Source organism: Pleurodeles waltl, chromosome 4_2, assembly GCF_031143425.1.
Source record: "Pleurodeles waltl isolate 20211129_DDA chromosome 4_2, aPleWal1.hap1.20221129, whole genome shotgun sequence".
Taxonomy (NCBI): Eukaryota; Metazoa; Chordata; class Amphibia; order Caudata; family Salamandridae; genus Pleurodeles; species Pleurodeles waltl.
The window spans coordinates 421570373-421584454 of NC_090443.1; the positions used below are offsets into that span (position 1 = coordinate 421570373).

The following is a 14082-nucleotide window of genomic DNA, read 5'->3' on the forward strand; positions in this document are numbered from 1 at the left end:
TTGTTCACAATGGAGAACTATACAGATATGTGGCCTAATTAAAACACATTAATAACTTCACTTCTGTACATCATAGGGAGTTTTGTTTAATTGCAGTGATGTTTGCTCAGTCTATATACACAGCATAATGTAAAAATTGCATATTATTATATGCTTTTATTTAGGAACAAAAATATAAACTTTATAAAAATCTACAGCACCCACTTCTAACACTGGTACAGCCCACTACCTCCCCAATGTTGACACCCATTTCCCCCAGAGGGCCCACCCACATCAACTGTGCTGCCTGTTGCCTGAATTAACAATACTTAAAATTGGATTGCAGTGAGTGACCCTATTAAGTCTAACTCCTTCAAGCAGTGTTGCCCCCAACACAATATTGACCACATAGTTAAATACTGCATTTCATAGGCCATTTTCACTGCATTTTATTAAAAAGCCATAGGCTTGAAGAGGGCACATATTACAGTGTTTGCATGTCCCATTGTGGATAAGGGTGCTGGTAACAACCTTTTTACAGTATACAGATGTTGCTTAGGCAGCCATAGTCGCCATGGCGCTGCAACTGCCCCATAATCTTCAAGCATGCCCGTTCACATGTGAGTTTGTCCTCAATCATGCCCACTTAAAGCATCTGTAGAACTCAGGCATTCCTGGTTTGTGGGGGCTGTGATAAACTAGGAGGATATCCTTTATTATGTCCTGGGAAAGTGAGTTGGGATAGCCTCCTCTGCTGCACTACTTTATCTTTTCTGTTTTGTGCAGACAGCGACAGAAGTCATATGCTGCAGCAAACAAGTACAAACACGAAGTCTATCTTGTGCCACGTGGCTCAGTGGCAGAATTACAGCTCATTTGACTGTTTCATACCAGGCATGCGTAGAACCTATAGAATACTGTGTTTTTTATTCCCATAAGCAGTAGGTTCAGACACAGGCCACACATCGCCGACAAGGCTGAAACATGTGTGATGATATCTTGCAGAGGCAACGTTGCCTGGCAGTTTGCACATCACATCATTCAATCGATATAGCACAGGGACTCTGGCACGCAGGGCCTATCTCTCTAAATATACAGTATATGGACCTATATCAAATGACAATGGCTCTCAGTTTACCTTACAGAGGGCCTAGGCGATACTATGCGCACTACTGCAGTGTCATTGTCCAGACCCGAACCAATCATAAAATCAGTGAAACAAATAAGAGTCTGGAAACTTTGTTGGTATTCCAAGTAGGTCATAGCTTGATGTTACCTGTAGCATCACACAAGACATAAGTAAATTTGCTTATATACACAGAGTGGGAATGAAACATAACTTGACACATAGGCCCTCATTAACCCGCCAGGGTTGTTTTGGCGATCGTACCGCCAACAGGCTGGCGGTACAATTTGCCATATTTTGACCCTGGCAGTAGCGCCGCGGTCACATCGCCGGGACCGGCGGTTTTCCGCCATCGTTGTCCCGTCGGTTATAATCCGCCAGGGCAGCGCTGCCCTGTGGATTATGACTCCCCTTCCCGCCAGCCTGTCCATGGCGGTCTGGCTGGCGGGAAGGGGAGTCGCAGGGCCCCTAGGGGTCCCTGCACTGCCCATGCACTTGGCATGGGCAGTGAAGGGGTCCCCAGGCTCAGCCCCTCCTGCTTTTCACTGTCTGCACAGCAGACAGTGAAAAGCGTGATGGGTGCACCTACACCCGTCGCACGGCCGCAACACCGCCAGCTCCATTATGAGCCGGCTGCTATGTTACGCCCGAAATCCCCGCTGGGCCGGCGGGTGGAAACTCTGTTTCTGCCCGCCGGCCCAGAGGGGATGTTGTAATGCAGCCAGCGGGTTTGCGGCATCGTTGTCCCAACGGTTATAATCCGCCAGGGCAGCGCTGCTTGCAGCGCTACCCTGGGGATTATGACTCCCCTTCCCGCCAGCCTGTCCATGGTGGTAGAGACTGCCATGGAAATGCTGGCGGGAAGGGGAGTCATGGGGCCCCTGGGGGTCCCTGCACTGCCCATGCACTTGGCATGGGCAGTGCAGGGGCCCACATGCACAGCCCCCCCTGCTTTTCACTATCTGCACAGCAGACAGTGAAAAGCGCAACGGGTGCAGCTGCACCCGTCGCACGGCCGCAACACCGTCGGCTCCATTAGGAGCCGGCTGCTATGTTATGGCCTACATCCCCGCTGGGCCAGCAGGAGGAAACTCTGTTTCCACCCGCCAGCCCAGCGGGGATGTTGTAATGCAGCCGGCGGGTTTGCGGCCGCATAGGTGGCCGATTGGCGGTTCAACCTTGGCGGGCGGCCTCCGCCGCCCACCAAGGTTGTAATGAGGCCCATAGTATTCAACGGAGAATTCACACGTTCTCATTTACATCCGCACTCGGAGGCAGGCCCAGAAAGCCAACATGCTTGTAGATGAGTTAGTGTGAGTATGTGTGCCTTGTGAGTTGATGGATGGAATTGAGTGTGCGCATGTATGCCCGCCCGTGTCTGTCCTGCTAGACATAAAAAGTTCAAGCAACCACTGGATAAAATGAAATAATACCTCTCCTGGGCAGCGATTATTAGAAACTGACACAACTGCAGACGCGTACACATACCCATGTGCATAACACTGGAACCGTCTAGTTTTAGAATTGCTATCAACATAGCAATATAGCTACTGTGTTAACACACGAACTGGTGGTGCACACCACAACCATTGGCACAACTTAACAGTGACTGACATAACTTCTATGTCAGAAGACAAGTAGAAAGTGAACAACAACCAACAGAATGTTCAACCTCGGTAGCCCGATGTTATGCCTTATGGCAGGAAGTTCACTTCGGGACCCGGAAATCCTTCCTCATGAAAGGAAGTTCAAGCTAAGCAATCATGGTGCCACCGGAAAGTACGGTCCCAGTTATCTCAAAATGGACTTGAAGACAGGCTTTAGGAGTCGTTAGGAGGAGAGATGATGGGACTAAAGCCGATATCAAGAAATCATTTTCCTGGAATACTCAATGAAAAATTCTACCTCCTAGGATATTGTCACTCCCTTGCCTGGATGACTGAATTAGCCCCAGATTTTGTTTGCGGCCCACATACACCCCAACATATGCCTGTGACACCCCCCCTTCCTCTCACAGATGACACAAGTCACTCCTCCGTTTACGTGTCATTTCAAATCACTGGATGTCATGTCTATGAAAGATGGCAGGTGCTACACAAGAGGCAAAGTGATACATTTTCACCTGACTGCCTGACTACACAAGACGATAATGAACATTGGGGTCCGCAATAAATCACAAGGCTCATCACACAAGATTACTACAAATCCACTAAGGTCCAGGCTTTACAGAGAGGCTGGCAAGATTGCATATTGGGCGCTCATAACACCACGTACAGGACTAGGGCACCCCTTGGCTTAGTGGCATTCACTCTACAGTTAATTCCATTCATTAGGTGCCCTCTAGATCAGTGGTTCCCAACCTGTGGTCCGGGGACCCTTGGGAGTCCGCAAAGCCTTCTCAGGGGGGCCACGAGAACTTAGAACATTTAAAATATTAACAAATATTGACAAATTGGGTCCCCAACTTCCAGTAATGACTCAGGCGGGGGTCCCCGGATTCCAATGATGATTCAGTGGGGGTCCCTGGGTTCTATTTGTTAAAGTGGGGGTCCACAGAAATCAAAAGGTTGGGAACCACTGCTCTAGATCTTGCACACAAGAATGTCAGGAGAAGCACATCAAGCAAACGCCAGCCTATGTGCAAAAGAACTCTTGCTTTTGACCCTAACTTCTCAACATCTGGTATCGCATTCTGTGGTACACTGAAATAAACATAAAGTACTGCGGGATGTATCAGACTGGCAAGAGAGCCTTGTGCGCTTTATGAAAACTAACACATACACTCAAGCGCACACTCGCAAGAGCATGTTGCCAACCAGCAGAGAAACAAGCGGAGATCTAAGATTACAGATTACTACCACATCTTTGAGAGTGTGGGGAGAGAGATTGGTAAAGGATTTAAAACATACATTGCTCGAGTGATCTCCTTCTTGACCACTTGCAGTGACGGCGCTTTCTCTACTGGTCTTAATTGGCTCAACCAATTAACAAAGCAGGGTGTACATTCTTCCCTGGAGGATCCTTAGTGCTGCTATAGTTTGGTTTCTTCCCTGTCTCTTTTCTGACTCCATTACTGCTCTCATGGAAGACTCTTGATCCACCCTGTGAATGTAATACTTAGGTCATGTCCTTCCTTGCTGTTATAGAAATCAAGTCCTGGATGCTGTATCTCCGTCCTTTATTGATTTAGACCACAAATAGTTTTCTTTGCTGCATCTTCCTATATTACTACATCTTTCCCCACCCTTCCTCCATTTTCAATTATTCCTGCTCCCTGAATAGTTTTTCACTCTTCCCTGACTCTTCAAGTGCAAACTTCATTATTATTAGATACATTTGCCTTTATCTGCCATATTCACCTACAAATCTTAAAATGCTAACACTGGTATTACCTAATGTTTACCATTGTTAGCTTCACATTGGCCTTCTGAGTGTATTCTTCACTTCTCTATTTTATGCATTTTACTTATTTACTTGCATTAAATCCCAAGGTGTAGCTGCTTCTGAATGCTCAAAATGTAGGAACGTCACCACAAAGCATGGAAAGGCAGAAGGATGGATGGAAAGGAGGGAAATGTCATAAGTCGAGGGAAGGAAGGGTGGTGGAGGGAGCAATGGGATTCATAGTTATTAGGGCCCATTTTGAGCAAGCTGAAAACCTGCCCAATACCTGAACCCCTGGAATTACTGATACTGTGGTTATCAGTAATTCCCACGGATGAAGATACCACTGGAGCAGGAGTTAGTCTGTATGGATTCCATGAGAAAATGGGGAATTACGAAGGAAATCAGGAAAGCCATGTCAAAGTCTTAAGTTTAATACTTGTTACCCTAGGAATATCTTCCAAATATTTCGCCTGTTTGGCGCCGGAAAAGTGTATGGAAGAAATATTAAAAACCCACTTTGCTCCTCTGGGATTTGTAACCCCAATATAATACTGATGAAGCTAGAAACTAATGCAGGGTTAATCGGGCAATCGTAATGAAGCCCAAAATATTTACCGAAAAGGGTCATGGGCATTCTATTCAAGGTGTGAAATTCTGGAACCTGCCCTAGTTCATTTGGTGAGACGTACAAAGTTCTCCTCCCAAAAAGCCGAAAATGTGTCCACTGTATTTGAACTTCTTTATTTTGTTTTTTAACTGTTTTGTTTTAGTCATTCCTCATAGACCTGGGAATAGCCGAACTAGACCGCTTTGATGTTAAAGAGTCGCTCATCTTTAGAGAAAACACACTGACGACCAAGGCCATTGATGAGTACATGAAGCTCGTTGGACAGAAGTATCTGCTGAGCACCCTAGGTACAAACATCACGTGATATGGTTAATTACAGCATCATGCCACGAACTGTATCTAGTACCACTGTAAAATGTTCGAAATTTACAATGACGTTAACACTGTTAGGAAATGCCAGGGGACATATTTACAAAATAATGACGCAGCCGCCGCAAACACAATTAGGTGAGTGCAGGAATGCAGGGATGCGCTGTATTTACAGCAATCCGATGCATCCCTGTACTTTCATCAGCGCTGGCCCACAATTAGCAGCCTAGCGCCAACCCAGTCACCCTTGCACCGTGGTGCAAGGGTGACTGCGTTGCAGGGATAATTGTTTATGTGCAGGAAGAGGCACCTTCCTGCACATAAACAATCAATAATGGCGTTTTGCTCTTTCTTTGTGTGCTGCAGAATTCAGCACATACAGAAAGAGGAAAAAACGAGGTAGAATAAAGATATTTCTCCCCAGTGTGCCACATTTACGCCACTCCTGCGGTGGTGTAGGAATCTGACACATTCCCAGCGTTGTAAATCTGGGAACGCATCAGATTCCATGGGTGTTGCTTGGGAACACCCCCAGCAACACCCATGGAACGCCCTTTTCACAAGTAATGCGTGAAAGGGGGCCATATTTACAAGTCATGAAAAGCCACATAAGGTGGCTTTAAGTGGCCTTCTAACTATGGCCTGGCACACTGCGCCACCGGAGCGTCAAAAAAAGTGATGCGTTAGAGGCTTGTAAATATGCCCCCAAGCGTTTACAGTGAAGGACTCCGATGTACAAAACAATTTTGTGGCCTCAAAGTTGAGATTCACAAAATCAAAGGGTTTCCGACCACGAAAGTGTGTTTTGAAATATACAAACCCCCTTTTATAAGTTGGAAACATACTTTCAGCTCATAAAAGGGAATGTGAGGCCTATGCAAATCGCATGTAGAAGGTGATGTAAAAAGAGAATCTCCTCTTTGGAAGTGGCAATGTAATGTGACAACTCAAAATGGTCTTGTTTGAATCAGAAAGCGTAACCTGCTGTGGGGTGGCTCGTACCCTTTGTAAGTGATGGGGTGAGTGAAGTGCCCCCATTACTTCTAAAAGAAGAAAAAAAACACCCCTTCCCTCCAAAACCCCAAAGTAAACCACCCCTCCCACTAAAAGCTCAAAAAATACCTCTTCCCTCCAAAAGCCCCCAAAAAAACAACACTAACTACAACATAAACACAACCACTACACTTACATGCTTTATATACTTACGTGCATTACACATTTGAAATAAAATAAAACAGCACTTACCCATGGGTTGCGGGTCCTCATTGGTGGTGTTCTGTTGTCTCTTCTGTCCGATAGAGAAAGAGCTCCTCTAGCCCATACATACCCTGCTCTCATGCTGTTAATCAGCAAGAGAGAAGCACCTGGATTGGATGGAGTGGGCTGGCTGGACTCGCTCCTTCAAGCCCTGAAGGCATTTGTTTGGTCTCCACCCAGGTGTCTTAAGACAGTTGAGTGGAGAGCATCAAAGTGCGCATGTCACTTAGGCCGGTGCAAAGCAGCCAGCCAAAGAACATGTCTCTGGGCTCGGGGCTGGCACTACTGCAGTGCACACTGTGCCAGTAAAAAAAATGGCAATCATGCTACAGTCGCCTCTTCCTAGGTGTTCTCTAATGAGAATTTTTTTTTTTTTTTAAACATCATCTGTTCCTTTAATGGTCACGGGTGGCTTAGAAAGTAACTGCAAGGATAGTCATCTGTTGTCCCTTGCAGTGCCTTGCAGCCCGTAGTGCCTGCACTTGCAGCCATTCAGCAAATTGTGGCTTGCCAAATTGTTTTTCATTTGAACCTCTGCAGATGTACACTTTGCGGTGTAACCTATTAGTAAATAGCTTTAACTGCTAATTAGTTTGCAACTGGGTCTTTCTAAATCAGGCCCTTGGTGTGGTACGAATTGCTCAGGAGAGAGCAGTTAAACTGCAGGCGTTAGTTGGTTGCTGGTAATAAATAGTACAAGGCAGTCAGAAGGCACCAGGTGGAGGGGCAGAGAATCTTATATTCATGGTAAACAAAGACGCCAGCCAAATTTCAAGTGGAGGAAGGTGGGCAGCTAGTTGAGGGAGTGTAAACGGAAAAGGACATTTCATGAAATTTATTTATGAAAAGGTGAGATCAGGTCTTCCAAGACTTCTGCCACGAAAGTGTCCTAACTAGGCAAATCGAATTCCCACCAGGACAGTCTGCAATGGATACCCTGTAAATTTTAACCTCAAAATGTTTGGGACACAAATGTCAAAGACAAACTTCCCTACTGCAATAATCCCAACCAGAACTTTCAGGTGCATACCAACATATCGAAAAGATAATGATTAGGGGATATTGCACCATCATGCACTCCCAAATATACTAGAACTGTAGTTCGAATAGTAAATTAACCTGCTCCAAGAATATGTGAAATATATTTTTAAAGGATTTCATATTGATATCATCTAGTGTGAAGGGGTTACGTGTATGTTGCAAGTATTTGAAAAGCTGCTTGGTGTAAACATTTGTAACAGATGTTGCAAGGCTTTGGGAAAGGAGGAAAACGAGAGGGTGCATGATTTAAATCCAAGCTAGTGATAGTGAGGAATCCATGAGGCATTTATTGTTTACTGCTGTTATATATATATAGATCCTAACTAATGCTCTGTTCAATATTTGCCCTCAGGAGAGTTCATTGTCCAGCTTTATGACTCCGAGGACAGCTGCGAGGTGGATCCGAGCAAGTGCCCAAGCAATGATCTGTCTGACAACCAGAACAACCTACGACAGAGCTGCGAGGAGGTGTTCAGGAAGATCACCGACTCATGCGAGTAAGGAGGAGGCAAGCATAACTCAGCCTTTGGGAAACATTGTAGGTCCTCTGTACAGGCTGGGTGGTCTTCTCCTTCACTGAGGCGAGGGATAATGTGCTGAGGAATAAGGATGAAGCAACCTGGACACAGGTGAATGGGGAGGGGGCCTTGGGACCCACAGCAGATCCTGTCCAACCAATGAAATTAACAAGGAAGATTGTAGAAGAAAGTATCTTCCCTTTCATAGGCCACGTTTTGACAGCAAATTGCAATGTCCTGCTAACTTGTACTATTATTCATCAACCATTGATAACAGTCAACAGTTGATATGCTGATTGTGGTTTTAGCTCCTCCCACTCATACGTTTAGACACAGTCACAAATGTATTGGGTTTTAGCACCTCCCATTCACATTAAATGCAGCTTTAACTCCTCTCTTGTGCATCCATCAAGAACGAAAACCACAGTTGGGTTGATAGATGACAGAGGAGTTACACTGCAGGGGGGTGATGCTCGTTCCTGCCATCTGATTGGTCGTCCTCTACCTATCTTTAAATAAATATACATATATAGTTTCATGTGTTTTTGTTTTAACAAAAGGCATTTAACCAAAATCACGATGCAAGAAGTTATATTTTTGCAGCAGGTGAAATCACTCAGAAGAGATATTGTGACTATTACAAGATTTGTTTCTCTGCGTAAAGTAATTGCTACATTCAAAGCACACCATTTTGGGAAGTAAACATGCTTACAAACCAGTGCAATCACCACATACACACCTCTTCTTTGTAATAGGAACACCCGAAAAAGTGCACAATGGATGAAGTGGCCTTTCCTTTCCATGTCTCCATCATAGCTCCTTCCCAGCTGAGCTGAACGAAATCTTCGCCACATGGCAAGAGGAATGTTTCTACCGCCAGAAGGTGGGGATTGGACAGAGGCTGATCTGCGCCTCGCTGTTCCTGAGGTTCCTGTGCCCAGCCATCATGTCGCCCAGTCTGTTCCACCTTACGCAAGAGTACCCTAGCAGCAACACTTCGCGCACACTGACTTTGGTGGCCAAAGTCATCCAAAACCTGGCTAACTTCACCAGGTACGTTTAGAGGGGCAGGGCGCTGCACAGGAAGCAGTACTGGAGATCGAGCTCGGAAATGGCAAGGACTTAATGGAGGGGACGTTTTTTTTAGGTATTATAATCAGGTGAAAAGGGGTATTTTATCATATGTGTACATAATGGTTTTGCAACCAGCAGCAGGCTTGGTGAGGTAATAAGAAAATACGAGCTACGAACCCCCTACAGTAATAAAAATCGATTTGCACTGAAGGCTATTGCTATTACTCAGGTCAGGGATCCAAGGGATACCTTATCAAAAATCTCAATGTTTCCAAAAAGTACCTTTATCAAAAACCTCAATGTTTCCAAAAAGTATAGCAAGCTAGGAAAGGTTAGGATGCTCAGGGAGAGGTTTGGCCATCAGAAAAAGGAAAATGGGTTACTCTGTGTTCTTAATTAGTGCATATCCACACAACACTATTGTGTACTTTTCTATAGAAGTCATTTGAAAAATGGCGAAAAGATATTGGAAATATATCAAGATGGAACAGGTCTACAGGCCAGAGGATCTGCAGAATCCTTGACCACTCTTGAAGGGTTGACTCCTTGGTGGAGCATTTGGTTATGAATAAGCTCATTTGTATTTGGCATGGAGTGGAGGACTGGTTGTGGAAGAAGTGCTGAGTAGTTAGGGGTGGTTGGCACTTTAGGGAAGGGTGCAGTTAGGTTTGTTCTTGTATATTTGTGAGGGTTTTGTGTCTTAATTAAGGTTACTTGCCAGGGCATCGTTGGCAAAAATATCTCATATTTTGTCCTAAATATCATTTATAAAAATATTCTTCTATTGGGCGCTGATTTTCTATTTTTAACTCCAATAAGGTGGGATTTTTGTAAATAATATTTAGGACACTATATTTAAGTCAAACTATATATTGGTTATGATATTGTGGTAGCATACCTTAACAAGCATAGAAATACAGGACAAAATAGTAGAGAACTATTTTTAACTCCAATAAGGTGGGATTTTTGTAAAATGTATTTAGGACACTATACTTAAGTCAAACTATATCTTGGTTATGATGTTCTGGTGCCATGTATGGACAAGCATAGAAGAACAAGGCAAAACACCCAGGACACTTGATGTGTACTCCTATTTCAGCAACAGCATTCAATCAGCATAAAGAGGTCACAGTTAAAAATGCCCTTTTGAGAAGTAGTTATCTTGTCTTCAAACAATGTCTTCGCCTTCTATATCAGTTGTCTCGGCAGAGTCTCTGCAGGGCTTACACTGTGGTAGAGCAGACGATTTGGACATGCAGACTACAGGGAGGTCAGCACATTATGCTTCCTTTGTATATACCACATGATCACACCTCCGCCCATTGACTCTTTCCCTTATCTATGTTTCCTTGGGACTGGCTTTCTTTGTGGGTAGTTACAACCCTTTTGGGCTATCTACAATGGGATTTTGTGAAGGGCTTTGTGAAATAGGCTCTCTGGGTTAGGTCGGTTCATTCATATGATGGCATTGATTAGCTGTAGGCAAACCAAAGTCAGGAGCACCATTCTGACCTCAAGGCCAGGTGCTACTCCTGAACACAGCATAAAAAGACTCCCTTTTTGTCCCTGGAAGTCCCAAACAGGATTAAATGTAACCTCTAATGTAGCTTCTATGGAGCTAGGGTTTCTTTAGTTCACTAGAGATTGTATGTCACGACAGGAGGCTAGCATTATGCATTAGCCTTTATTCACTCCTTCTGAGCAGCAAACCTATTTAAAATCACCAATAGAACTTTAACAACATAATAGATAAAATAACGTTTAGTTTCATATAAACTGCGTGTCCTTCATTTCCTTCCTCTTTTGTTTGCTGCTTCCAAGCAGATAAGCATATCACGTTATCAACCCCTTCGCTGCCAGGCCTTTTCCCCTCCTGTGCTGAGCCTTTTTTGGCTATTTGGGTCAGTTTGCGCTTAGTCCCCCATAACTTTTTGTCCACATAAACTATCCACTTTAAATTTGCGTCCTTTTTTTCTAACATCCTAGGGAGTCTAGAGGTACCCAGAGGTTGTCGGTTCCCCTAGAGGAAACCAAGAAATTAGCCAAAATACAGCCACAATTTCGTTTTTTTTTTAAATGGGAAAAAGGGCTGCAGAAGAAGGCTTGTGTTTTTTTCCCCTGAAAATGGCATCAACAAAAGGTTTGCGGTGTTAAAATCACCAGCTTCCCAGCTTTCAGGAACAGGCAGACTTGAATCAGAAAACCACATTTTTAAACACAATTTTGGCATTTTACTGGGACATACCCCATTTTTACTATTTTTTGTGCTTTGAGCCTCCTTCCAGTTAGTGACAGAAATGGGTGTGAAACCAATGCTGGATCTCAGACAGATAAACATTTCTGAAAAGTAGACAAAATTCTAAATTCAGCAAGGGGTAATTTGTGTAGATCCTACAAGGGTTTCCTACAGAAAATAACAGCTGAAATAAAAAAATAAAAAATTGAGGTGAAAAAAACAGCCATTTTTCTCCACGTTTTACTCTGTAACTTTTTCCTGCAGTGTCATATTTTCAAAAGCAATATACCGTTATGTCCGCAAGACTCTTCTGGTTGCAGGTATATATAGGGCTCATAGGTCCATCAAGAACTCTAGGTACCCAGAGCCAAGAAGGGAGCTGCACCTTGCAACAGGTTTTTATTGTATACCGGGCATACAGCAATTAATTTGGTGAAATATAAAATGTGAGAAATAGGTATCAAGAAAACCTTTCTATTTCCAAAATTGGCACAAGATAAGGTGTTGAGAAGCAGTGGTTATTTGCACATCTCTGAATTCCTGGGTGCCCATACTAGCATGTGAATTACAGGGCATTTCTCAAATAGATGTCTTTTTTACACACTGTCTTACATTTGGAAGGAAAAATTGTAGAGAAAGACAAGGGGCAATAACACTTGTTTTGCTATTCTGTGTTCCCCCAAGTCTCCCGATATAAATGGTACCTCACTTGCGTGGGTAGGCCTAATGCTCGCAACAGGAAACAGAACATGGACACATCACATTTTTACATTGAAATCTGACGTGTTTCTTGCAAAGTGCCTAGCTGTAGATTTTGGCCTCTAGCTCAGCCGGCACCTAGGGAAACCTACCAAACCTGTGCATTTGTGAAAACTAGACACCTAGGGGAATCCAAGATAGAGTGACTTGTGGGGCTCTCACCAGGCTCTGTTGCCCAGAATCCTTTGCAAACCTCAAAATGTTGGCAAAAAAACACTTTTTCTTCACATTTCGGTGACAGAAAGTTCTGGAATCTGAAAGTAGCACAAATTTCCTTCCACACAGCGTTCCCTGAAGTCTCACGATAAAAATGGTACCTCACTTGTGTAGGTAGGCCTAGCATCCGTGACAGGAAATGCCCCAAAACACAAGATGGACACAACACATTTTCCCAAAGAAAACAGACCTGTTTTTTGCAAAGTGCCTAGCTGTGGATTTTGGCCTCTAGCTCAGCCGGCACCTAGGGAAACCTACCAAACCTGCACATTTCTGAAAACTAGACACCTAGGGAATCCATGATGGGGTGACTTGTAGGGCTCTCACCAGGTTCTGTTACCGAGAATCCTTTGCAAACCTCAAAAAGTGGCTAAAAAAACACTTTTTCCTCACATTTCGGTGACAGAAAGTTCTGGAATCTGAGAGGAGCCACAAATTTCCTTCCACCCAGCATCCCCCCAAGTCTCCCGATAAAAATGGTACCTCACTTGTGTGGGTAGGACTAGCGCCCGCGACAAGAAATTCCCCAAAACACAACGTGCATTGTCATCAGTCCCAGGACATCCAATCAGATTTTGTTGGTAGATGACATACAGTTGGAGGACATTTTGAAGGGGGCTGGGAATGTTTTTAAGAAAGAGTTGGGATGTTTAAAAGGTTATGTACATAAGATTACGTTGAAGGATGATGCTCACCCGAGTCAGCACAGGGCTCGCAAGATACCATTTGTTGTCAGGGATGAAGTCAAGAAAGTGATAAGCAACATGTTGGCAGAGGGTATCGTCGAACCTATTGAGGTTTCTCCATGGATTTCTCCTGTTGTCATTACACGCAAGTCAGATGGTAAGGTGAGATTGTGTGTGGACTTGAGGTCTGTGAACCAAAATATTGTGGTGGATGTCTATCCTTTGCCGAATATTAATGAGCTGTTAACCTCGGTCAAAGATGGTAGGTTTTTCTCAAAATTAGATTTATGAAGTGCCTATCATCAGATTAGGCTTCATCCTGAATCCAAACACATTACGGCGTTTGTCACTCCAGAAGGTACTTTTCAATTCACCCGTATGCCTTTTGATTTGGCATCCGCGGCAAGTGTGTTTCAACGAGTGATGGCTAAAATGTTTGGGGATGTTAAAGGTGTATTATTTTTCCAGGATGATGTACTAGTGACGGGAGAAACAGTTGGTGAACACAATATCACACTCAGGAAAGTTCTCAAGATTATTGATGAAGCTGGCTTGAGTTTGAATAAAGAGAAGTGCATCTTTCTTGTAGAAGAAATTGACTACTTAGGGTACTCGATTTCTAAAGGGAGTATCAAGCCAAAGAGAAGTTTATTAGAGGCCATTAAGCTGTCACCAGCTCCGACCGATAAGGAACAGTTGAGGTCCCTCTTGGGACTCGTGGAATACTACTCCAAATTTGTGGATAAGTTTGCAAGAAAAACTGAGGATCTACTGAAATTGTTGAGAAAATGGAGTAAGTTTTGTTGTTCTGATGAACAGACAATTTGTTTTAACAGGATCAAAGAGGAAATTTGTGGAGCTGGTAT

General features: G+C 44.0%; 1 protein-coding gene across 2 annotated transcripts in view; it reads left to right on the forward strand.

Annotated features, from left to right (window-relative positions):
- Positions 1-14082, forward strand: part of RASAL3 (RAS protein activator like 3) — a 160831-nt gene that overhangs the window by 69501 nt on the left and 77248 nt on the right. For both annotated transcript variants that reach the window (XM_069231669.1, XM_069231670.1), the window contains exons 9-11: positions 5263-5407; positions 8080-8224; positions 9062-9298. In XM_069231669.1, coding sequence (XP_069087770.1) covers positions 5263-5407; positions 8080-8224; positions 9062-9298 — 527 coding nt within the window. The remainder of the gene's footprint in view (positions 1-5262; positions 5408-8079; positions 8225-9061; positions 9299-14082) is intronic.